General features: G+C 47.8%; 1 protein-coding gene across 1 annotated transcript in view; it reads left to right on the plus strand.

Moving 5' to 3' along the window:
- The first annotated feature begins 442 nt into the window (after positions 1-442).
- The window catches only part of TRAP1 (TNF receptor associated protein 1), a 70,897-nt gene continuing 46,432 nt past the window's right edge, over positions 443-24,907 (plus strand). The window contains exon 1 of the mRNA XM_010376039.1: positions 443-614. Coding sequence (XP_010374341.1) covers positions 527-614 — 88 coding nt within the window. The 5' untranslated portion in view covers positions 443-526. The remainder of the gene's footprint in view (positions 615-24,907) is intronic.

Consider the following 24,907-nt stretch of genomic DNA (forward strand, 5'->3'; position numbering starts at 1 on the left):
TTACTGGGTTCACGTTTTGGTGTAGCCAGTCAAGCCTGGAATTCCCTTTCTCATTCGTTTTAGCTTTTTGGCCAGGCTTGGTTTGCAAGAGACTTGCAGAGGCCTATACAGATGGCCGGGATTCACAAAGGTGGCAGAGACGGGAACTGCTTCTTCCCCGACGACGCCTCCACACTCTCGCGTGGATACTGACATCCGCCCCGTTCCAGGAATGCGCACAGCTAGGCTCAGCCGACCAGCGTGGGCCGGGGGCGACGGGGCCACCTCCCCCAGCTCCGCGCGCAGGCCCCGTCGCCCTTGACAACGCGACCCAAGGTCACAGAGGCCCCACCCCCAGGCCTGAGTGTCCACGCGAGGGGTCGTACCCCGCCACGCGCCAGAGCAGGCAGCTGCCCGGACAGCCCGGCGCCCGCCGTGACGTCACCGCCCCGCGCCCGAGGAAGGCCCCGCCCCGCGCGGCCTCGTCCCGTCCCGTCCCATCCTGTTTGGTCCCGCGTGGCTGTGCGCGGCGCTCTGGGAGGACGACATGGCGCGCGAGTTGCGGGCGCTGTTGCTGTGGGGCCGTCGCCTGCGGCCTCTGCTGCGGGCGCCGGCGCTGGCTGCTGCCCCGGGAGGTGAGGGCGGCCTGGCTGGACGGGCAGCGGGCGGGCCGGGCCACGAAGACTGCAGGGGCGTCCCTCCTAGGTGCTCCGGGGCGCGAGGCGCCGGCACCAGCACCTGCTTCACGGGCGTGGGAGGTCCGGCGAGGCCAATATCTGCAGGCGCGTTTCCTTTCGCTCCACTTCTCGCCAGCTCCGGCCGGACTGCCTTTTTCTCGGCTGGACTCCTCTCGACACCGGCTCTTCGGAGCCTTGAAGGAGGTCGGGGCTGGGGGCGTCGCGGGGTCGGGCGGAGCGGCCGCGGGGTCGTCCCTCCTGGAGCTTCAGATCCAATCAGGTAGCACACGAGCAGGTGGAGCCGCTGCGGAGCGCGGAGTCTTTGCGGGTGTCTGTGGCGGGGAACAGACTCACTCGGGGTGATCGTGCGAGTTCCCTGGATGGTGCTTTACCCCTCCCCGCCCCCAGTAGCGCACTGACTGTTCATTTGTTAATTCGTTCATTGGACGCACATGTGAGCGCCCGCTCAGTGCCCGGCGCAGTACAGGTTCTGGGGACGCCGTAGTGAACAAAACCAACAGCGGTCACCCGGGTTTCCAGAGTAGGTGGACTCGATGTCGTTGACGCAGTTGTGTCCTCGGGGCCTGGAATTGATGGATGCGCCAATTAAAGAGAGAATGACCCTAACCTCTGCTTTCCCAGTCCCCACTCGGAGGTAACAGCACTGAACACTTTTGGTCCTTTGGGGCTGTACGCACTGTTACACGTGTAAACATAAATGTCTACGTATAACTGTTTTCACTCTAAAAAGCCTAAACCATGTTTGCATTGTGGTACGTTGTGCTCCAGAAAATTTTAACTCTCCCAGCATTCTTTCCACATCTTTTCAATTCAGTGGACACAGGTCCACGTGCTTTCCAGTGACCACACAGTATTCTGTATGATGGACTTGTCGTTTGCCTAAACATTGTCCTTTTAATGGACGCAATAAAGATTATTTCAGGTTTTAATTTTTATTACAATGCTGCATAGAATGGATGAGTACTTAAATATTTGTTGACGTGTGGTATTTCTTTAGCTTTACATAATTAGAGTTTTAGAACTGATGTTTCAGAGCCTATGCATTTTTGAAATGTTAGCGGATACTGCCAAATTGTCCGAGAAGGCATTATCAATTTATATCCCCATTAGCAGGCATCAAGACTGCCTATTACAAAGATATTTTCTTCAAGGCTGAATATTATGTCTTTTCAAAACCAGTCGCCTATAAAAGCATACCTTGTGACCGGGCGCGGTGGTTCAAGCCTGTAATCCCAGCACTTTGGGAGGCTGAGGCGGGCAGATCAGGAGTTCAAGACCAGCCTGGCCAACATGGTGAAACCCCGTCTCTAATAAAAATACAAAAATTAACTGGGTGTGGTGGCACACGCCTGTAATCGCAGCCTCTAGGGAGGCTGAGGCCAGAGAATCACTTGAACCCAGGAGGCACAGGTTGCAGTGAGCTGAGATTGCACCACTGCACTCCAGCCTGGGCGACAGAGTGAGTCTCCATCTCAACAACAAAAATAATAATAATTTTCCCTCAGAAAGTGATGCTGTTGCTTTCTTCTAGCACCGCTGTCTGATCAATTATTTATTTATTTGTTTGTTTTTCTTGTCTTTATGAGGTGGGGTTTCACTATGTTGGCCAGGCTGGTCTCAAACACCTGACCTCAAGTGATCTGACAGCCCGCCCCACAAAGTGCTGGGATTGCAAGAGTGTGCCACTGTGCCCGGCCACCTGTCCTGTTAATTTGGTTTTTGTTTCTTTTGTAGCTGGCTCGGGTTTTTTCCTCCTTGGAGGTTGAGGTTTTTTCTCTTTGTCGTTTGTGGTCTCGCGTCCGCAGCTGTTTGTGATTCGTGCTCTGTATCATGCACTGTTGCTTCCATTTGGAAAATATGTCAGTTTTCAGCTCAGGGACATTTTAATTCTAATTTTTTTTTTTTTTTTTTGAGATGGAGTCTTGCTCTGTCTCTCAGGCTGGAGTGCAATGGCGCAGTCTCGGCTCACTGCAAGCTCTGCCTCCCAGGTTCACGCCATTCTCCTGCCTCAATCTTTGGAGTAGCTGGGACTACAGGCGCCCGCCACCATGCCCGGCTAATTTTTTGTATTTTTAGTAGAGACGGGGTTTCACCGTGTTAGCCAGGATGGTCTCGATCTCCTGACCTCGTGATCTACCCACCTCGCCCTCCCAAAGTCCTGGGATTATTGGAGTGAGCCACCGTGCCTGGCCCTTTATCTCTTTCTTAATCATCTCTGTCCTCTCCTCGTCCTGGTGCAGTGGTTCAAGCATTCCTCTGCCTGAGTCTAAGAAATGGAACGTGTTCTTGGCAGTCTTCTGTGTTGCAGATGCCCTTGCCATTGTCACCTGTGTGGATGAGTGGGCAGGTAAATTGTTTGAATTGATTGAATGATGAGTGAATTTAGCTAAGACAATACTTGTCTTGTGCAACAGAGGAGAAAGAATGGTTTAGGCAGATCTACCTATATAGAAAATCCAGACTTCTCGAATTTTTTTTCTCTTGGGAAAGTGTTTCCAGGTTCTAGCATGTGCCTGGCCTCGCTTGTATACGTCTTGTATCTGTGGAATCCTCTGGCCCATGCTGCACTACCTCAGTCACCCATGAGCTCAGCCCTCTTACCCTTTCAGGCCTCACTGACCCCTGACACTGCCAGGCCCAGTCACTTGTCCTCAGAATATCTTGTTTTTTTTTTGTTTTGTTTTTTTTTTTTGCAAGACGGAGTTTTGCTCTGTTGCCCAGGCTGGAGTGCAGTGGTGCAACCTCTGCTCACCGCAACCTCCGCCTCCTGGGTTCAAGTGATTCTCATGCCTCAGCCTCCCGAGTAGCTGGGACTACAGGCAGGTGCCACCACACCCAGCTAAGTTTTGTATTTTTCGTAGAGATAGGGTTTCACTATGCTGGTTAGGGTGGTCTCGAACTCATGACCTTGTGATCCACTCGCCTCAGCCTCCCAAAATGCTGGGATTACAGGCATGAGCCACTGTGCCTGGCCTACCCTCAGAATATTTCTGTGAGGGGTGGGCTAGGATCTTTGCTTGTGCACTTTATATTTGTCATTTTTGCCCGTAACAGTTTATTCAACAAATACATTTCAGAGGCCACCTGAGTCTTCAAAGAAAATGTGACCCTGCTGTCTGGGTCATAGGTGACTGGTGGGCAGTGTACCAGGGCCATCTTGGTGGCCTGGACAGCACATTAGGGAATGCAGAAACCATAGCCGCTTGCCTCAGGGTAAGTTTCACAGATGAGGAGCGATTTGGGCCAAGTCTCCAAGGCTGTTTGCACTGGAGCGAAGGGAGCTGCATCCGTGTCTGGAAAGCTGCAGGCGCAGGGGTAAGGAGATGGCTCTGAATAATTGGTTTGACAAAAGACTTGCGAGAGTGTGCAGAAGGGATGGTGAATGAGGCTAGCAGTTGTGTCTTTTCTGTCAGATACAAGCTTATGGGTAGGAGCCTCATCCTACAGTCCTCAGGACAGTCACAGAGCCAGCCCTGGGCCTGGGGTTTGGGGAGTCCAGCCACGTGGCCCTTTGAGGTCCACACACTGGAAACCACCATGAGACCTTTTCGTCGGAGCTCCAACTGTCAGAAGTGTCAGATGTGCCAGTAGAAGGATGAGGCTGCCTCCTAAAGAAGAGGGAAGGCCTGGAAAGATCAGCCGATGTCGTCTCCCAAAACAAACATGATTTTGTGGTCAGGCAGGTAAGGCGACTGGTTGGTCATTTTGCATGACCAGGTGACTGCCACGATCACCAAGGGCGTCGAGCCCCGTCTCTTGGTCATGTCAGATGCTCTTGTTTTCGTGAAATTGCCAGAACATGACTGTGAGGCAACCACGATAGGACTGGTTGGTGCAGGCGTTAAGGTCGTGGGCCTTTCGTTCTCTGTAAGCTGGAGCCTTTGCTGGAATTCCTGTCTTGGAAATCAGAGTTGTAAGAGTAGGTCAGCTGCCAGCGCCAGGAAGGTCAGGAGAGCTGGTTTCCTCATTTTGCTCAGGGCTCAAGCACTAGCAAGTTTGTTTCATCTTCCAAAAAGAGCCTCACCTGGACCACGCTCCTGCAGGCGGTGCCTGCCTGCTGCGCCCTCCTCTTCAGTGCTTATTTTGTTGACCGGTTTTGCTTCCTCTCTCTGCTCTCCCTTTGTTTGGAGACTGTGCTGTTTGATTTCCATGTCTTGTGTGCTGCATCCTTCAGGAGAATTCAGTTGAATTTCTAGTGCTCTCCGGCCGTTCTTTTCAGAGTGGAGGGGAGTAGTGCTTGCTGGTCAGATGCCACTGTCTCGGTGAAACAGCTCTTTGTGTTGCTCAGATGACACTAGAGGTATAGCGTCCACGACACCTTTGTCGTCTGAATAAGCCGTGGTGCTGGCACTTAGACGGCAGAGGAAAGTGTGGCCCAGCTGCCCAAGACCACCAGGAGGACCTTCAGTTTGGTTAGGACCAGGGGGACTGAGTTATCTGAGTGCCTGAAAAAGAACACATCCGGCCGGGCACGGTTGCTTTTGTCTGTAATCCCAGCACTTTGGGAGGCCGAGGTGGGTGAATCACTTGAGTTTGAGACCAGCCTGGTCAACATGGAGAAACCCTGTCTCGACTAAAAATACAAAGAAATTAGCCAGGGTGGTGGCAGGCGCCTGTAATCCCAGCTACTTGGGAGGCTGAGGCACGAGAATTGCTTGAACCTGGGAGGTGGAGGTTGAAGGTTGCAGTGAGCCGAGATTGTGCCACTGCACTCCCTCCTGGGCGACAGTGCAAGACTCCATCTTGGAAACAAACACATCAATCCAAATGTAAGCGATTAGCAAAGCGTTTATTAGTTACTGGGTGAGTGGTTGGCCTAAGCTAAGACAAAAGAGAAATCTCCAAGTATTTTGCTACCCCTTGGCATGAAGGGAGGGAATACAGCTTGTGGGGGTGGTGGTGGGGTGAGGGAGGGTGTCAAGTTGATAAGAAAACTGCAGAAAAATAAACATTTACTCCTGCCCCCCATGTCAGTAAATAACATGTGACAAAGGTGAGTTCCATGAAAGAGGCTGTTACTGAGGCCTGTGATACTTGCTTGTCTCAAAATACTGATGTATCTTTTTTTTTTTTTTTTTTGAGACTCTTACTGTTGCCGGGCTGGAGTGCAGTGGCATGACCTCAGCTCACTGCAACCTCCGCCTCCTGAGTTCAAGCAATTCTCCTGCCTCAGCCTCACAAGTAGGTGGGCCTACAGGTGCCCGCCACCATGGCCAGCTAATTTTTGTGTTTTTAGTAGAGACGGGGTGTCACCATGTTGGGCAGGATGGTCTCAATCTTTTGACCTTTTCATCTTTCTGCTTTGGCCTCCCAAAGTGCTGGGATTATAAATGTGACCCACCATCCAGCACTTGGGGCCAGACAAAGAATCTTGATAGTGATTGAAAATGTATCCATTCCCACTCAAACGAAGTAAAAAGTGCTTTTAGGTTCAAAGCCAGAGAATGTTCATGGATTGCGTTTTTGGTGCCGCAGGTGTAGCCAGTTAGAACTTTTTTTTACCACCATCCTGCTTAGTCCTGCTGAAGACCTGCCTTCTGCTAGGAAGCTGCTTTTGCTTAGTGCACAGAGTGGCTTCTCTGTAGTTCCGTAGCATTTAACAAAATACATTTCAGGGAGTTTGTGGTGTGGCCGGTTATTTCTGCTAAAACCACTAGTTATTACTATAAAAGCTGTAGCTTAGAGAAACAGTATCTACTTGCGGGAGTATTGCTGCCACCAGTTTTTTTTTTTTTTAAAGACAGTCTTGCTCTGTTGCCCACGCTGGAGTGCGGTGGCACAAACTCGGCTCACTGCAACCTCTGCCTCCTGGGTTCAAGCAATTCTCCTGCCTCAGCCTCCCGAGTAGCTGGGGCCACAGGCACGCACCATCGTGCCTGGCTAATTTTTGTATTTTTTAGTTGAGGCAGGGTTTCGCCATGTTGGCCAGGCTGGTCTTGAACTCCTGACCTTGTGATCTGCCTGCCTCAGCCTCCTAAAGTGCTGGGATCACAGGTGTGAGCCATTGTTCCCAGCGTGCCATTGGCTTTTTAACCAGTTGAATTCCTGTAGATGAGGTAAGTTGAAAGGATGTGTAGCTGAATCATCGGTTTTAAAAGAATGGCTCAGTTACGTAATAGCCATATAATTAAGAAATGTGGTTAGAAAGTAAAAAACTGGCCAGTCCTGGTAGCTCATGCCTGTAATCCCAGCACTTTGGGGGCTGTGGTGGGAGGATCCTGTGAGGATAGGAGTTTGAGACCAGCCTGGGTAACCTAGGGAAACCTCCATCTACCTAAAAAACCATTTTTTTTCAATTAGCTGGGTGTGCCTATGGTCCCAGCTACCAAGACTGAAGTGGGAAGCTCGCTTAAGCCCTTGAAGCCTACAATCTGGGTGACAGAGTGACAGTATCTCAAAAAAATATATATATATGAAATTAATTTTGAGATAGCTAAATTAAATGCCATATTGAAGAAGAGCAGGAGGCTATACAGCAGTGCTGCTGAGAACAAGATGGAAGGGCATGGGTCCTAATGTAACTGTATGTGTCAGGTTAGTGATACGCTCCTTGAAGGAGAAATTAAGACAGCACGCTGCCGTGTTCACGCTTGCCAGTATTTCAGCATTTGTCAGGCAATGGGATGTTCAAGCGAATTTTCCATGGGGCTGACTTGAAAACATTTCGTTGTAACCGTTATGATGAGAAGTCTTTCTGAAACACTTCATCATTACATGGCCCGTAACTGAACCTTGCTTTGATGTTTTCAGGGCTATTATTATGGTGTTAATTTTTGGTCTTCTGTTTTAATACATAGGCTCCCGCAGGGCCATTGACATGTGAAGAATCCTTTGTCTGTAAAGTGTCCCCACATCAAAACTGCATTGTGACTGTTTATTTTTGGCCTCTCTTACTGTGGCCTTAACTTGCAGGCTTGTCTGGAGCCGTGTTCTCTCCTTTCAGATGTGACTGGGAAACTTGTTAGCATCAAATTGTTAAAAAGAGAGAGATGGATTTCATGTGGGGCTAGTCGTCTTCCATGACCAAAGCTTAGCGTGAGGGCTTCAGGCCCATATTTTGAGTGTTCCAGGGTGCCCTTTCCCTTTTTGTTCTTTTTCTTTATGTTTAAGGAGTTATGTTTCCCGATGAATGAAGTATCGGTATATCATAGAGAACTGGTAGACCAGGTTCTGGAACACAGGAAGCCCCAAGAAGCAGTGAGTGTTGAAAATGCCAGAGCTAAGAACTCAGACATTCGTGAGGGAATACAGGTCTTTCTGTCCAGAATGCTGACGTGCTTAAGAAGCTTCTCATCAGGCGCTGTGGCTCATACCTGTAATCCCAGCACTTTGGGAGGCTGAGGCGGGCAGATCACCTGAGGTTGGGAGTTCGAGACCAGCCTGACCAACATGGAGAAACCCTGTCTCTACTAAAAACACAAAATTAGCTGGGTGTGGTGGTACACGCCTGTAATCCCAGCTACTCGAGAGGCTGAGGCAGGAGAATCGCTTGAAACCAGGAGGCAGAGGTTGTGGTGTGCCGAGATGGTACCACTGCACTCCAACCTGGCGGAAAGAGCGAAACTCCTCACACACACACACAAAAGAGAGAAACAAAGATAAACTGGGAAGGGACCTTGTGTAATCTTCCATACCTTGCGTTTTCCACTTATATTCTGGGGTTTGTTTCCTATCGCCACAGAGCTCTAGTATTCCACAGTGTGGATTTTTGTAATGTATGTAACTCTCTCATGGTGGACATTTAGGTTGTTGCTGACTTTCCCCAGAATCACAGACGGCATTGCCACCAGTTTCTCACACCTTCACCAATGCTAGAATGACAGTATTCACAACATTTCTGTCAGTCTGGTAGTGAAAATGCTATCTTGTTTTAAAGTGTATTTCCTTCCTTAAGAATGTGGTAAAACATTTTTTTCTGGAATGTAAAGGCATTGATGTTTCTTGTTTTTGTGAATGGCTATTTTTCTCTTGGACCAATGGCCTTTTTCTTTTTTTTTTTCTTTTTCGAGGCAGAGTTTTGCACTCGTCGCGCAGGCTGGAGTGCAGTGGCGCAATCTCAGCTTACCGCAACCTCTGCCTCCTGGGTTCAAGTGATTCTCCTGCCTCAGCCTCCCGAGTAGCTGGGATTACAGGCATGCGCCACCACACCCAGCTAATTTTTGTACCTTTTTTTTGTTTGTTTTAAGTAGAGACGGGGTTTCACCATGTTGTCAGGGTGGTCTCAATCTCTTGACCTCGTGATACGCCCACCTCAGCCTCCCAAAGTGCTGGGATTACAGGTGTGAGCCACCGCGCCTGGCCGACCTTTGTCTTATAGGTGATTTGTAAGTGGTCTTGGTGTATTAAGGAAAATAGACCTTGGTACATTAACTGAAACTAGTGAGTTTAAGATTCTCTTAAAATTAAATTTAATTGGCCGGGCGCGGTGGCTCAAGCCTGTAATCCCAGCACTTTGGGAGGCCGAGACGGGCGGATCACGAGGTCAGAAGATCGAGACCATCCTGGCTAACACGGTGAAACCCCGTCTCTACTAAAAAATACAAAAAACTAGCCGGGCGAGGTGGCGGGCGCCTGTAGTCCCAGCTACTCGGGAGGCTGAGGCAGGAGAATGGCGTAGACCCGGGAGGCGGAGCTTGCAGTGAGCTGAGATCCGGCCACTGCACTCCAGCCTGGGCGGCAGAGCGAGACTCCGTCTCAAAAAAAAAATAAAAATAAAAAAATAAAAAAAAATTAAATTTAATTAAATAATTTTTTTTTTTTTTGAGATGGAGTCTCGCTTTGTTGCCCAGGCTGGGGTGCAGTGGCGTGATCTCGGCTCACTGCAAGCTCCGCCCCCTGGGTTCACGCCATTCTCCTGCTTCAGCCTCCTGAGTATCTGGGACTATAGAGGCCTGCCACCAGGCCCGGCTAGTTTTTTTGTATTTTTAGTGGAGACAGATTTTCACCGTGTTAGCCAGGATGGTCTCGATTTTCTAACCTCGTGATCTGCCTGTCTCGGCCTCCCAAAGTGCTGAGATTAGAGGCATGAGACAACGCGCTTGTCCTTTTAAATAATTTTTGAAAATTGAGACAGAGTCAGGCCGGGCATGGTGGCTCACGCCTGTAATTCCAGCACTGTGGGAGACCGAGGCGGGCGGATCGTGAGGTCAGGAGATTGAGACCATCCTGCCTAACATGGTGAAACCCTGTCTCTACTAAAAATACAAAAAATTAGCCGGGTGTGGTGGTGGGCACCTGTAGTCCCAGCTGCTCGGAAGACTGAGGCAGGAGAATGGTGTGAACCCGGGAGGCAGAGCTTGCAGTGAGCCGAGATCGCGCCACAGCACCCCAACCTGGGCAACAGAGCGAAACTCCATCTCAAAAAAAAAAATTGAGACGGAGTCTGACTGTGTTTCCTGGGCTGGAGTGCAGTGGCACCATGTCATGTCACTGCAGCCTGCCCCTCCCGAGGTCAAGCAGTCCACTCGCCTCAGCCTTGCAAGTAGCCGGGATTATAGGCACGCGCCACCATGCCCAGCTAGTTTATTTATATTTATTTATTTATACATTTATTTCGAGATGGAGTCTCGCTGTGTCGCCCAGGCTGGAGTGCAGTGGCGCGATCTTGGCTCACTGCAGCCTCCACCTCCCAGATTCAAGCGATTGTCCTGCCTCAGCCTCCCGAGTAGCTGGAACTGCAGGTGCTGCCACCATGCCCAGCTAATTTTTGTATTTTTAGTAGAGATGGGGTGTCACCATATTGGTCAGGCTGGTCTTGATCTCCTGACCTCGTGATCCGTCTGCCTCAGCCTCCCAAAGTGTTGGGATTGTAGGCATGAGCCACCGCTCCTGGCCATCTGGCTAATTTTTTTTTTTTGTATTTTTAGTAGACAGGCTTTCGCCATGTTGCCCAGGCTAGTCTCAAACTCTTGACCTCAGGGGATCCACCCGCCCCAGCTTCTCAAAGTGCTGGGATTAAGAGCCACAGCACTAAATTCTATTTTAGAGACAGGGTGTTGCTTTGTCACCCAGGCTTGAGTGCAATTCTGCGATCCTGGCTCACTGCAGGCCTGACCTCCTGGACTCAAGTGATCCTCCTGCCTCATCCTCTTAAGTAGCACGTGCCACCATGCCTGGCTAATTAAAAAAAATTTGTTTAGAGATGGGGTGCCACTATATTGTACAGGCTTGTCTTGAACTCCTGGCCTCAAGTGATCCTCCTACTTCTACCTGCCAAAGTACTGGGATTATAGGCAAGAGCCATTGTGCCTGGCCCCCAATTTTTTTCTTAATGTGTTTGTCTTTTTTTTTTTGAATCAGAGTCTCATTCTGTCTGTTGCCCAGTCTAGAGTACAGTGGCTTGATCTTGGTTCACTACAGCCTTTGCTTCCCGAGTTCAAGCAAGTCTCCTGCCTCAGCCTCCCGAGTAGCTGGGATTACAGATGCCTGCTACCACGCCTGGCTAATTTTTGTATTTTTGGTAGAGACGGGGTTTCACCATGTTGGTCAGGCTGGTCTCGAACTCCTGACCTCAAGTGATCTACCCGCCTCAGCCTCCCAAAGTGCTGGGATTATAGGCGTGAGCCACCTCACCTGGGCATTTGTCTTTTGACTTAAATTTTTATGTAGTCCTTATATTTATGGCCTTTTGGGTTATATATTTTGTTTAGAAAGATTTCATCTTAAATCTTTTTTTTTTTTTTTTTTTTTAAACTCAAGATGCCTGGCATCATTAGCCATTTAGGAACTGCAAAGCAAAACCACAGTGAGTTAGTACTTCCTACCCACTCGGGTGGCTATAATTAAACATTAAAGAAACAACAACAACAACAATAGGTGATGCTAAATGGATAACTAGGATGTGGGAAAATCAGAACCCTTCCACGCTGCCGGTGAGAATGTAAAATGGCGCCGTCTCTGCAGGAAAACGTTGTGGCAGCTCCTCGAACAGTGACACCGATTACCATATGACCCCACAGCTCTACCCAAGGCACCTGCCTTGTAGACATGAAAACATGTCCACAGAACAGCTTACACATGAATGTTCATGGTGGCATTATTCATAATAACCCAAAAATGAAAGCAATCTGAAGATCCATCAGAAGGTGGAAACGTGGCTGGGTGTGGTAGCTCATGCCTGTGATCCCAGCACTTTGGGAGACCAAGGCAGGAGGATTGCTTGAGGGCAGGAGTTGAATGCCAGCCTGGACGATATAGTGAGACTCCATCTCTACAAAACATTTTTAAAAATTGCTGGGTGTGATGGCACATGCCTGTGGTCCCAGCCACTCCGGAGGCTGAGGTCAGGGAACTGCTCGAACCCGGGAGTTTGAGACTACGTTGAGCTATATGATTGTGCCACTGCACTTCAGCCTGGTCTCAAAAAAAAAAAAAAAAAGTGGAAATGGGCCAGGCATGGTGCGCACTTCTAATCCCAGCTGCTTGGGAGGCTGAGGTGGGAGGATCACTTAAGCCTACCAGTTGGAGACTACCATGTACCTTGACGGTGCCTGTAAACAGCTACTGCACTCCAGCCAACACAGTGAGACCCTCCCCCCGCCGGCAAAACAAAAGTTACAGCAAAAAGTTGGAAGCTGGGCCAGGTGCAGTGGCTCATGTCTATGTTCCCAGCACTTTGGGAGGCTAAGGTGGGTGGATTACTTGAGGTCAGGAGTTCAAGATTAGCCTGGCCAACATGGCAAAACCTGTCTCTACTAAAAATGCAAAAATTAACTGGGTGTGGTGGTGGGTGCCTCAGCAGGAGCATCACTTGACCCTGGGAAGTGGAGGTTGCGGTGAGCAGAGATTACACCACTGCAGAGTGAGACTCCGTCTCAAAAAATAAAAGATTGGGCGCAGTGACTCAGGCCTGTAATCCCAGCACTTTGGGAGGCCAAGGCGGGCTGGTCACCTGAGGTCAGGAGTTTGAGACCAGTCTGACCAACATGGAGAAACCCCGTCTCTACTTAAAAAAAAAAAAAAAAAAAAAAAAAAATTAACCGGGTGTGGTGGCACAGGCCTATAATCCCAGCTACTCGGGAGGCTGAGGCAGGAGAATTGCTTGAACCCGGGATGCAGAGGTTGTGGTGAACCGAGATCCCACCACTGCACTCCAGCCTGGCAGTGAGAGTGAAACTCCGTCTCAGAAAAAAGCTGGAAGCCACCCGGTTGCCCATGATCTGATGAATGGAAAAAATTTTGTATGCAGTGGTGTGCTCTTCAGCTACGAAAAGGAATGAGATGCTGGTGCATGCTAGATGTGGATGAACCCCAAAGCCTTTATGCTAAGTCAAAGAAGCCAGACAAAAGACCATATATTGTATGATTGCGTTCCTTTGAGGTGCCCAGAAAAGGCAAATCCATAGAGACAGACATAGTTGAGTCGTTGTCGAGAGCTGGTGGGAGAGGGAAAAGAGAGTGAGCATGAGTGGCTTTAGGGCTTCTTTTTGGGGTGATAAAAATGTTCTGTAGTTGGCCAGGCGCAGTGGCTCACGCCTGTAATCCCAGCACTTTGGGAGGCCGAGGTGGGCAGATCACGAGGTCAGGAGATCGAGACCGTGCTGACTAACATGGTAAAACCCCGTATCTACTAAAAAAAAAAAGTACAAAAAATTAGCCGGGTGCGGTGGCGGGCACCTGTAGTCCCAGCTACTCGGGAGGCTGAGGCAGGAGAATGGCATGAACCCGGGAGGCAGAGCTTGCAGTGAGCTAAGATGGTGCCACTGCACTCCAGCCTGGGCGGCAGCGAGACTCCGTCTCAAAAAAAAAAATCTGTAGTTAGTGGTCGTGGCTGTATACCTTTGTGAATATACTAAAACCACTGAATTGTGCACTTTAAATGGGTGAATTATATGGCAGATATATCTCAATAAAGTTATTAAATCTTTCATGTTTTCTTTCAGTACTTTCAGCTTTTATTTTTACTTCTATGGCCCATCTGGAATTCATTTTCACTTAAGAAGTGAAGGTGGGGGCCGGGCGCGGTGGCTCACGCCTGTAATCCCAGCACTTTGGGAGGCCGAGACGGGCGGATCACGAGGTCAGGAGATCGAGACCATCCTGGCTAACACGGTGAAGCCCCGTCTCTACTAAAAAAAAAATACAAAAAAACTAGCCGGGCGAGGTGGCGGGCGCCTGTAGTCCCAGCTACTCGGGAGGCTGAGGCAGGAGAATGGCGTAAACCCGGGAGGTGGAGCTTGCAGTGAGCTGAGATCGGGCCACTGCACTCCAGCCTGGGCGACAGAGCAAGAAGTGAAGGTGGGAATTACAAAAAAAAAAAACAGAGGTTGGTCTTGCTGTGTTGCCCGGGCTGGTCTAGAACTCCTCCTGGCCTCAAGTGATCCTCCCAACTTGGCCTTCCAAAGCACTGGGGTTACAAACATGAGCCCCTGTGCCCTGCTGGAAATGAATTTAAATTCTTTTTCATTTTTACTTTTTGAGAGTTGGGGGGGTCTATGTTACCTAGGCTGGCTTCCAACTCCTGAGCTCAAGGGATCCTCCTCCTGCCTGGATCTCCCTCCCAAAGTGCTGGGCTTACAGGTGTGAGCAGCCATGCCTACTCTGGAAATTTATGTTAATAGTGTAGCTTTATATTAATGTTCTTTAATATTTGATAGTATTTCTTCACTGTTTTCAAAATTTCCTTGGCTATTTATGTACACTAACTTTTCCATATGAATTTTAGAATGAGAATAGTTTAAAAATATGTTTGAGATTTTGTAAATGTGTTTATGTTTCTGGTAAGTTTGTAAGTGTTTTTTATAATGCAACGTTTTGTTTTGAGACAGAGTCTCACTCTCGCCTAGGCTGGAGTGCAGAGATGCGATCTCAGCTCAGTGAACCTCCGCCTCCCAGGTTCAAGCGGTTGGTTTCCCGAGTAACTGGGATTACAGGTGTGCACCCCCATGCCCAGCTAATTTTTGTATTTTTAGTAGAGACGGGGTTTCACCATGTTGGCCAGGCTGGTCTCAAACTCCTGACCTCAGCTGATCCGCCTGCCTTGGCCTCCCAAAGGGCTGAGATTACAGGCATGAGCCGCCTCGCCCGGCCTGTAGTGTTAACTTTTGTAAATAGTTTTATAAGTAGGGTGTTTTGTAGATAGACTATTGATATATATAGTCCAATATGCAAACGTTACAGAGGTATGTCTGATGAAAAGCCCATCTCCCACTGACATGCCTCAGACACCAGCCCTCCTGGTGGCAAGTCCGTTAGCCAGTTTTTGGGTGTCCTTGCAGAGATCTGCCTGGCATATGAAAATAGCTATGCATGCGCGCATCACATAAACATTATGTGTATGCATTTGAACAGCATGATCATGTGTGCAAACCGCTGTTCTACCTCTAGTTTTTTTTCTTTGTGTTAGAGGTAATTCAGCATCAGCAAACGTTACACAGCGTTGCCGCGTTTCTCTCTGATGCTTTCCAAGTGTTAGGTAATGTCTGTAGTTTCCTTATTAGCCTTCTGCCTGTGAGCGTGTAGTGTATGGAACAATCTTAAGCGGGTTATTCAGTGGCAGTCCTTGGCCCTAGCAGTGTTTCAAAGTTTTCTTAAAGATCTTGCCAAAGAGGAAAAAAAGGAAAGATTTTGCAGCTTTCTTGGTAAATGCATTATGCATTCTTAATTGTTTAGTTTTTGTTCCTGGGTTCTCATGTCGTATTTTCTAACTAGTGTTCTGTATATACGATGGTTGTTGAGTTTTGTGTTCTGCCATCTTACTGAATGCTTTTTTTTTTTTTTTGAGATGGAGTTTCACTCTTGTTCCCCAGGCTGGAATGCGGTGGCACCATCTCGGCTCACCACAACGTCTGCCTCCCAGATTCAAGCGATTTTCCTGCCTCGGCCTCCCAAGTAGCTGGGATTACAGGCATGTGCCACCACACCTGGCTAATTTTGTATCTTTAGTAGAGATGGAGTTTCTCCTTGTTGGTCAGGCTGGTTTCAAACTCCCGACCTCAGGCGATCTGCGCACCTCAGCCTCCCAAACTGCTGGGATTACAGGCATGAGCCACCACACCCAGCTTTTCTTATTTCTTTTAAAGACAGGATCTCGCTTTGTCACCCAGGCTAGAGTGCAGTGGTGTGATCTCAGCTCACTGCAGCCTTTACCCTCTGGGCTCAAGTGATCCTTCTGCCTCAAGTACCCCAAGTAGCTGGAACTACAGGTGCGTGCCACCATGTCCACCTAGGTTTTTGTATTTTGGGTAGGGACAGGGTTTCACCAGTTTGCCCAGCCTGGTCTCAAACTCCTGGGCTCAAATGATCTGCCTGCCTCAGCCTCTTAGAGTGCTGGGATTACAGGTTTGAGCCACTGTACTAGGCCTTATTCTTTAAAATAATCTCCCTCTTGAAAAATGAAAGTCTTTTCTCAAAAAACTTCTTCCCAGGTCTGTGAGGCAGCACAGTGGCCCCTTCTGGCTCTCATCTTGTACCTCGTCCTTGTTTGCCTCGAGCATGGGACCTTCTCTGTGTTCGTGCCTCAGGACCCCTCCCTCTGTCTTTGCTGGGTCCACTTAGCCTGGTCATTGGGCCTTGGCTCCTGAGAGGCCCTCAGACTGAATTCCTCATCCGATGTGTCCATACCAGCTTTCACGTGACCTCAACATTGACAGCAGGGAAAACATTAGCACTTTTGTGACAGCCTCATATTTTTTTGCACCCCCTGAGATGGAGTCTCGCTGTGTCGCCCAGCCTGGGATTACAGGCACACGCCACCACACCCAGCTAATTTTTGTATTTTTAGTAGAGACATGGTTTCACCATGTTGGCCTGGCTGGTCTCGAACTCCTGACTTTGTGATTCACCCGCCTCGGCCTCCCAAAGTGCTGGGATTACAGTCGTGAGCCACTGCACCGGGCAGCCTCATGTTTTTTATAATTTAATATCTGTTTTGAATAAATAAATATGGTTTGATTGAAAAGCCGAAACCATGTGAACAGGTAAACATTGAGAAGCCTTGCTGCTGCTCAGAGCACCTGCTGCCTTCATAATTACTATTAATTACCTGTGGGTCCTGCCACTACTTACTTATACTACTGTAGTAAGTGCAGATGTACATCTTCCCTCAGGGACACACCCTTCTCTGTGTTCTGTTACTTCAGAGCTCGTAGAGAGCTTGCTGTGTTCGTACATAGTTTGCTGTTTCTTTGCCTTCTGTAGCCACTGTGAAATGCCGTTCATATTTTTTGCCCCAGGTTTTTCTTCTGGACTGGCTGGCTTTCTATTTTTTCTTTTTTTTGGGGGGGACAGGATCTCTCTGTCACCCCGTCTGGAGAGCAGTGGCGCGATCTTGGCTTACTGCAACCTCTGTCTCTAGGGTTCAAGCGACTGTCCTGTGTCAGCCTCCCAAAGTGCTGGGATTACAAGCATGAGCCACTATGCCTGGCTTCTGTTTTGTGTTTTGGTTTGGTTCTGTCAGTTGTTGGGAGAGGAGTGTTAAGATCTCCAACTATGATTGTGGAATTGTTTTTTCTTTCATTCTTTCCATTTTAACTTCATATATTTTGAAACTCTGTTATTAGGCAAATACATACTTGTGATTGCATTTTCCTGATGAACTGTTCCTTGTAGTATTCTGAAATATCCTCCTTTTTTCCTAATAATGTTTTTTATTTTGAAATATATTTTACTTGATATTAATAGAGCCACTCCAGCCTTCTTAAACACACTTTTTGGATGGTGTGTATTTTTCCATTCATTTGTCCTCAGTGTATCTTTTTCTTTATATTTAAAGTGTCTTGTAGATAGCATACAATTAGGTCTTCCTTTATTAATTCCGACAATCCTTGCCTTACAATAAGAGTTCAGTTCATTAATATAAGAGTAAATATTGATGTAGTTGGATTTATTGCTACTATTTTATTATTTGCCTTTTATTTGTCCTTTTGGATTTTTTCCATTTTTCCTTTCCTTATTAATTAAATATATTTGAGATTTCCATTGTGGTTTATCTAATGCTTTTTAAAGTGATTCTTCTGGTTACTCTGGTGTTTGAAATATGCCCCCTTGGCCAGGTGCGGTGGCTCACTCCTGTAATCCCCGCACTTTGGGAGGCCGAGGCAGGAGGATCCCTTGAGCCCCAGAGTTTGAGACCAACCTGGGCAACATAGCTAGGCACCCATCTAAAACAATTTTTTTTAAAGAAATAAGCACCGTTGTCGTAGTCTAATTTAGAATTAGTATTACAATACTTCATGTAAAATGTCAAAACCTTGTAACTGTATACATGAATTCTCTTCCCCACCCCATCTTTTATGTTATAGTTGTCATGTGCATCACACTCACATATGTTACAAATACCACAAGATAATACTTTAAGTTTTGCTTTCGACTGTCATATTTTATTTATTTATTTATTTATTTTTTTTGAGATGAAATCTCACTCTGTCACCCAGGCTGGAGCGCAGTGGCATGATTTTGGCTCACTGTAACCTCTGCCTCCCGGGCTCCAGTGATTCTCCTGCCTCAGCCTCCACAGTAGCTGCGACTACAGGCGCCCACCACCACGCCCAGCTAATTTTTTTCATTTTTAGTAGAGACGGGATTTCACTATGTTGGCCAGTGGTTTTGAACTTCTGGCCTCAGGTGATCCGCCTTCTTTGGCTTCCCAAAGTGTTGGGATTATGGCATGAGCCACTGCACCTAGCCTGTCATATATAGTTAAAATATATTAAGAGAAAAGTACTTTTTTTTTTTTTTTTTTGAGATGGAGTCTCACTCGGTTGCTCAGGCTGGAGTCTGGTGGCATGATCTTGGCTCACTGCAGCCTCCCCACTTGCTGAGTTCAAGCGATTCTCCTGCTTCAGCTTCCTACAGAGGTGGGATTACAGGTATATGCCACCGTGCCTGGCTAACTTTTTGTATTTTTATTAGAGATGAGGTTTCACCATGTTGGCTAGGCTGATCTCGAACTCCCTGACCTCAGGTGATCTGCCCTCCTTGGCCTCCCAAAGTGCTGGGATTACAGGCGTGAGCCACTGCGCCTGGACTCAGAAGAATAGTTTTTTGTTGTTCTTGAGACGGAGTCTCTCTCTGTTGCTGAGGCTGGAGTGCAGTGGCGTGATCTTGGCTCACTGCAACCTCCACCTCCGGCGTTCAAGCGATTCTCCTGCCTCAGCCCCCTGAGTAGCTGGGATTATAGGTGCCACCACAGCCAGCTAATTTTTTTTTTTTTTTTTTGAGGCGAAGTCTTGCTTTTGTCCCCCAGGTTGGAGTGCAGTGGCTTGATCTCGGGTCACTGTACCTCTGCCTCCCAGGTTCAAGCGATTCTCCTGCCTCATCCTCCCAAGTAGCTAGGATTACAGGCACACACTACCACACCTGGCTAATTTTTGTATTTTTAGTAGAGACAGGGTTTCACCATGTTGGCTAGGCTGGTCTCGAACTCGTGACCTCATGATCCACCTGCGTTGGCCTCCCAGAGTGCTGGGATTACAGGCGTGAGCCACCATGCCTGACTGAGAAAAATACTTTTTATCTCAGGTTACCATTACTGATACTCTGCATTCCTTGCTGAAGATCTAGGTTCCCATCAGATAGGATTTTCATTCAGCCTGAAGAATTGCAACATTTCTTTTAGTGCACATCTGCTGTTGAAGGCTTTAAAGATGCTCTACCATTGTCTTCTGGTCTCCATCATTTCTGGTGAAGAGTTAGCTGTCATTCTTCTCCTGTGGAATATGTCTTTTTCCTCTGGCTCCTTCCAAAACTTTCTGTTTTCTTTGGTTTTCAACAGTTTGTTTATGATATATCTAGATGTTTTTCTTTTTTTTCTTTAGAGGCAGAGTCTTGCTCTGTCGCCCAGGCTGGAGTGCAGTGGCCGGATCTCAGCTCACTGAAAGCTCCGCCTCCCAGGTTTACGCCGTTCTCCTGCCTCAGCCTCCCGAGTAGCTGGGACTACAGGCACCCATCACCTCGCCTGGCTAGTTTTTTTGTATTTTTTAGTAGAGATGGGGTTTCACCATGTTACCCAGGATGGTCTCGACCTCCTGACCTCGTGATCCACCCATCTCGGCCTCCCAAAGTACTGGGATTACAGGCTTGAGCCACTGCACCCGGCCAATACATCTAGATGTTTTTCTTTGGTATTTTCCTGTTAGTGGTTCATGGAGCTTTTTGAATCTTTAAATTTATGTCTTTAACCAAATTTGGGGAAAAATTTTGTTTTTTTATTTATTCAGATTTTTTTTTTCTGTCCCATTATCTTTCTCTTCTTCTGACACTCCAGTTACATGTATGGTAAACTTGTTTCTGTTGTTGCAGATATCCTGAGGCCTTGTTCATTTGTTCTGAATTTTTTTTTTCTTTTTTTTTTTTTTGAGACGGAGTCTCGCTCTGTCACCCAGCCTGGAGTGCAGTGACGTGATCTCGGCTCACTGCAGGCTCCGCCTTCCGGGTTCACACCATTCTCCTGCCTCAGCCTCCCGAGTAGCTGGGACTACAGGCACCCGCCACCTTGCCTGGCTAGTTTTTTTTCATATTTTTTAGTAGAGACGGGGTTTCACCGTGTTAGCCAGGATGATTTTGATCTCCTGACCTGGTGATCCGCCCATCTCGGCCTCCCAAAGTGCTGGGATTACCGGCTTGAGCCACCGCACCCAGCCTTTTTTTCATTTTTTTTTTTTGAAACGGAGTCTCACTCTGTTGCCTAAGCTGGAGTGCAGTGACGCAGTGTCAGCTCACTGCAACCTCCACCTCCTGATTCAGGCAGTTCTCCTGCCTCAGCCTCCCGAGTAGCTGGGATTACAGGGGCCTGCCACCATGCCCAGCTACGTTTCACCATGCCCAGCTACGTTTTATATTTTTAGTAGAGATGGGGTTTCACCATCTTGGCCAGGCTTGTCTTGAACTCCTGACCTCAGGTGATCCACCCTCCTTGGTCTCCCAAAGTGCTGGGATTACAGGCATGAGCCACTGTGCCTGGCCCTGAATTTTTTTCCTCTCTGTTTTATATTGAATAATTTCTGTTGTTAAGTTCACAGACTTCTCTGACATTTTCATTCTATTGTGCCCATCCAGTAATTTTTAATTTTTTTTTTTGAGACAGGGTCTACTATATTGCCCAGGCTGGTCTCAAACTCCTGGCCTCAAGCAGTCCTCCTGCCTCAGCCTCCCAAGTTTCTGAGATTACAAATGTGTATGTACCACTATGCCCAACTAAGCCTTTCCAGTAAAAAAAGTCAGGTTTTGTGTGTGTGTGTGTGTGTACGTTCAGGTTTTGTGTGTGTGTATTTTATATATATTCATATATATTTATATAATATATGTATTTTTATTGTATATATTCATTATATATATTTATATATATATATATTTTTTGAGATGGAGCCTTGCTCTGTCGCCCAGGCTGGAGTGCAGTGGTGCGATCTCGACTCACTGCAAACTCTGCCTCCCGGGTTCACACCATTCTTCTGTCTCAGCCTCCTGAGTAGCTGGGACTATAGGTGCCCGCCACCACGCCTGGCTAATTTTTTGTATTTTTAGTAGAGACGTGGTTTCACCATGTTAGCCAGGATGGTCTCGATCTCCTGACCTCGTGATCTGCCCTCCTTTGCCTCCCAAAGTGCTGGGATTACATGTGTGAGCCACCGCGCCTGGTCTGTATATATACTTTTTATATCTAGAGTTACAGCTAAAGATTATGCATCTGAAATATCCCATCTTTCATTTTGGGCGTATTTTATTTTGTCATAGTATTTTTGTAATGGCTGCTTTTAAATCTTTGTCTTTCTGATTCCAACATCTGGATCTTCTTGGGATTGGTCTCCATTAATTAACTGTTCTGTTCAGCAGGGGTCACATTTTCCCATTTCTCTGTCAAGTAATTTTTGATGACATGCTGGACATTGGGGATGCATCTTCTGGAGTCTCTGAACTCGGTTATGTTCTCCTGAAAAGTTGTTTTTTTCAAGCGGGATCTTCTGCAGAGCCTTTCTCGTAGGCAGCGGTTTGTTTGTTTTACCCGTAGCCCCACACGTGCATGGTTCAGGGGGCCCAGGCAGAGACCTCTGAGAGTTTATTTGCAGAATTTGGGGCTCTCTTCCTTTGACTTTCCTTTCAGGGGTCTCCCCTCACTTTCCTGCTTCTTTGGTTGCCCTAGTCTCTAACCTGGATGTTATGACCATTAGAGGTATACATTGTACACATTTTCTCCTAGTGTTTTCGCCACTCATGAGTGGCATGATTGCACCCTGTCCTCATTTTGTGCTGTTCCCTTCTTCCGCATGTCAGTTCTCCTCCAGAAGCTGCCTGCTCTTGCTGACTCTCTAGAGGGTGCTCGTAGTCTTATCTTGCTGACATTCTGAGTTCCTATAGAGCTCTGCTGGGACACAGTGCAGCCGTACAGGAAGGGGCATTCTGTGAAGCGGAATTAAATCTAAATGTGAAATTATTCTCTGTGTTGCATGTGGTAAAATTGTAGGCTCATTGAGACATGTAGTTTCAGAAAAATAATTGAGCATTTCTCACAGCTGAAAAAAAATACTCAGCATGTGTATGTAAAGAGCGTACCTGAAGATGCCATCGAGAGGCAGAACCACAGAACTGTGGGTGGTGTACAGGACAGAGAGGTGTTTTTCTTCAAGCACAGAGCATGTGCAGTGCGCTCTTCCTCATCTGCCTTACTTGAGCGACCCCTGTAGGCAGTTGCCGTTTTTAATTTTTGTTTTTGTTTTTGTTTTTTTTTGAGACCGAGTTTTGCTCTTGTCACGTGGGCTGGAGTGCAGTGGCAAGATCTTGGCCCACTGCAACCTCTGCCTCTCGGGTTCAAGTGATTCTCCCGCCTCAGCCTTCCGAGTAGCTAGGATTATAGGCATGTGCCACCACCCCCAGCTAATTTTTGTATTTTTCATAGAGACGAGGTTTCACCATGCCATTGGCCAGGCTAGTTTCAAACTTCTGGCCTCAAGTGATCCACCTGGTTTGGCCTCTCAAAGTGTTGGGATTACAGGCGTGATACACCATGCCTGACCTGTTTTTAATCTTGAAAGTGAGTTTGAAATGACCTTGCAGGACGCCTGGCACCATCTTTTGGCTCCCTGAATGTGCTTTTGCTTGAGCACAGTGAGGTTTATGTCTATGGAAAAAAAAAAAAAAATTATGTTTGTTGCCAGGTGCGGTGGCTCACAACTGTAATCCCAGCACTTTGGGAGGCCGAGGTGGGTGGATCATCTGAGGTCAGGAGTTCCAGACCAGCCTGGGCAACATGGAGAAACCCCGTCTCTACTAAAAATAAAAAAATTAACTAGGCGTGGTGATGTGCATCTGTAGTCCCAGCTACTCGGGAGGCTGAGACCCGAGAATGGCTTGAACTGGGAGGCGGAGTTTGCAGTGAGCCGAGATTGTGCCAGTGTACTCCATCCTGGGTGACAGAGTGAGACTGCGTCTCAAACAGACACAAAAGTCCAGGTGGGGTGGCTCACGCCTGTACTACCAGTACTTTGGGAGGCCTATGTGGGCAGATCACCTGAGGTCGGGAGTTCGAGACCAGCCTGACCAACATGGAGAAACCCTGTCTCTTCTAAAAATACAAAATTAGCCAGGCTGGTGGCACATGCTTGTAATCCCTGCTACTTGGGAGGCTGAGGCAGGAGAATCACTTGAACCCAGGAGGAGGAGGATGGGGTGAGCTGAGATCATGCCATTGCGCTCTAGCCTGGGCAAGGAGAGCGAAAACTCTATCTCAAAAAAAAAAAATTTTTTTTTTGTAAAGAGTAGCTTTTGTGGTAGATGCTTTGGCATACTAAGAAATACGGATTTTCCTGTCTTCAAAGAGTGTTACTGAGAAATAAAAGCTTGTCCCTGCCCTAAGTTGGTGAGATAAATTATACATTAACCAAAAAATTAACAGTGGGAGATGTCATATGCTGGCATATAGCATCAGTTTCAAATGAGCAGCACAGGCCGGGCATGGCGCCTCAGACCTGTAATCCCAGCAGCTTTGGGAGGCTAAGGTGGGAAGATTGCTTGAGACCAGAAGCTTAAGACCAGCCTGGTCAACATGGAAACACCCTGTCTCTACAAAAAAAAAAAAAAAAAAAAAAATTTTAATTAGTCATGTGTGATGGTGCTTACCTGCAGTCCCAGCTATTCAGGAGAGTAAAGCAGGAAGGTCCCTTGAGCCCAGGAGTTCAAGACTGCAGTGAGCCATGACTGCACCACTGCACTCCAGCCTGGGGGACACAGCAAGCCTTTTCTAATAAAGAAATAGTAAATACATGAATAATTCTTTTTTTTTTTTTTTGAGACAGAGTTTCACTCTTGTTGCCCAGGCTGCTGGAGCGCAATGGCATAATCTTGGCTCACTGCAACCTCCGTCTCCCGGGTTCAAGTGATTCTCTTGTCTCAGCCTCCCGAGTAGCGGGGATTACAGGCACCTGCCGCCACGCCCGGCTGATTTTTATATTTTTAGTAGAGATGGGGTTTCACCCTGTTGGTCAGGCTGGTCTTGAACCCCTGACCTCAAGTGATCCACCCACCTCGGCCGCCCAAAGTGCTGAGGTTATAGGTGTGAGCCACTGCGCCTGGCCAATGCAAAAATTTGTTAAATGGGCAGCATAAAAAGTAAGTACAGTGAATTCATAGGAAGAGATTATTGTGAACTGCAGGGGCCAGGGAGGCCTTAATGGGAGAGAGGGCCTGCAGCCGGGTCCTGCAGCAACTCGGATGGGAAGGAGTCCCAGCTACTGGGACTGCGGCTGCAGAGTGGAGGAGCTGCATGAGCACTCGCAGTAGTGGGTAGGGATGTGGGGGTGGAAGGGGAGGGATGTGTGGTGTCACATTCAGACTATCAGTGCTTCCCATTTTGTGTGACTCCAAACCACCAGATAGTTTAACAGTAAGACCTTGTAGTCTGACATTGAGGTTTGTGGTTTTTCCTTTAGGGTGTAGGAGAAACACAAAGACAAATTGTGCACATAGCGTGTTTGGTATCTGGTTTAGGCAGATTTACTCCTCTAGTGGTTTATTTAATTATTTTTTTAATTTTTAATTTTTTTTTGAGACAGGGCCTGGCTCCATCTCCCACCCTGAAATACAGTGGTGTGATCTTGGCTGACTGCAACCTCTGCCTTGCAGGCTCAAGTGATCCTCCCAAGTAGCTGGGACTACAGGCACGCACCACCACACCTGGCTATTTTTTGTAGAGATGGGGTTTTACTTTGTTACCCAGGCTGGTCTCAGACCTCTGAGCTGAAGCGACCCTCTGACCTTGGCCTCCCAAAGTGCTGGGATTACAGGCATGAGCCACTGCACCT

Source organism: Rhinopithecus roxellana, chromosome 20 (genome assembly GCF_007565055.1).
Source record: "Rhinopithecus roxellana isolate Shanxi Qingling chromosome 20, ASM756505v1, whole genome shotgun sequence".
In the NCBI taxonomy this organism is placed as follows: domain Eukaryota; kingdom Metazoa; phylum Chordata; class Mammalia; order Primates; family Cercopithecidae; genus Rhinopithecus; species Rhinopithecus roxellana.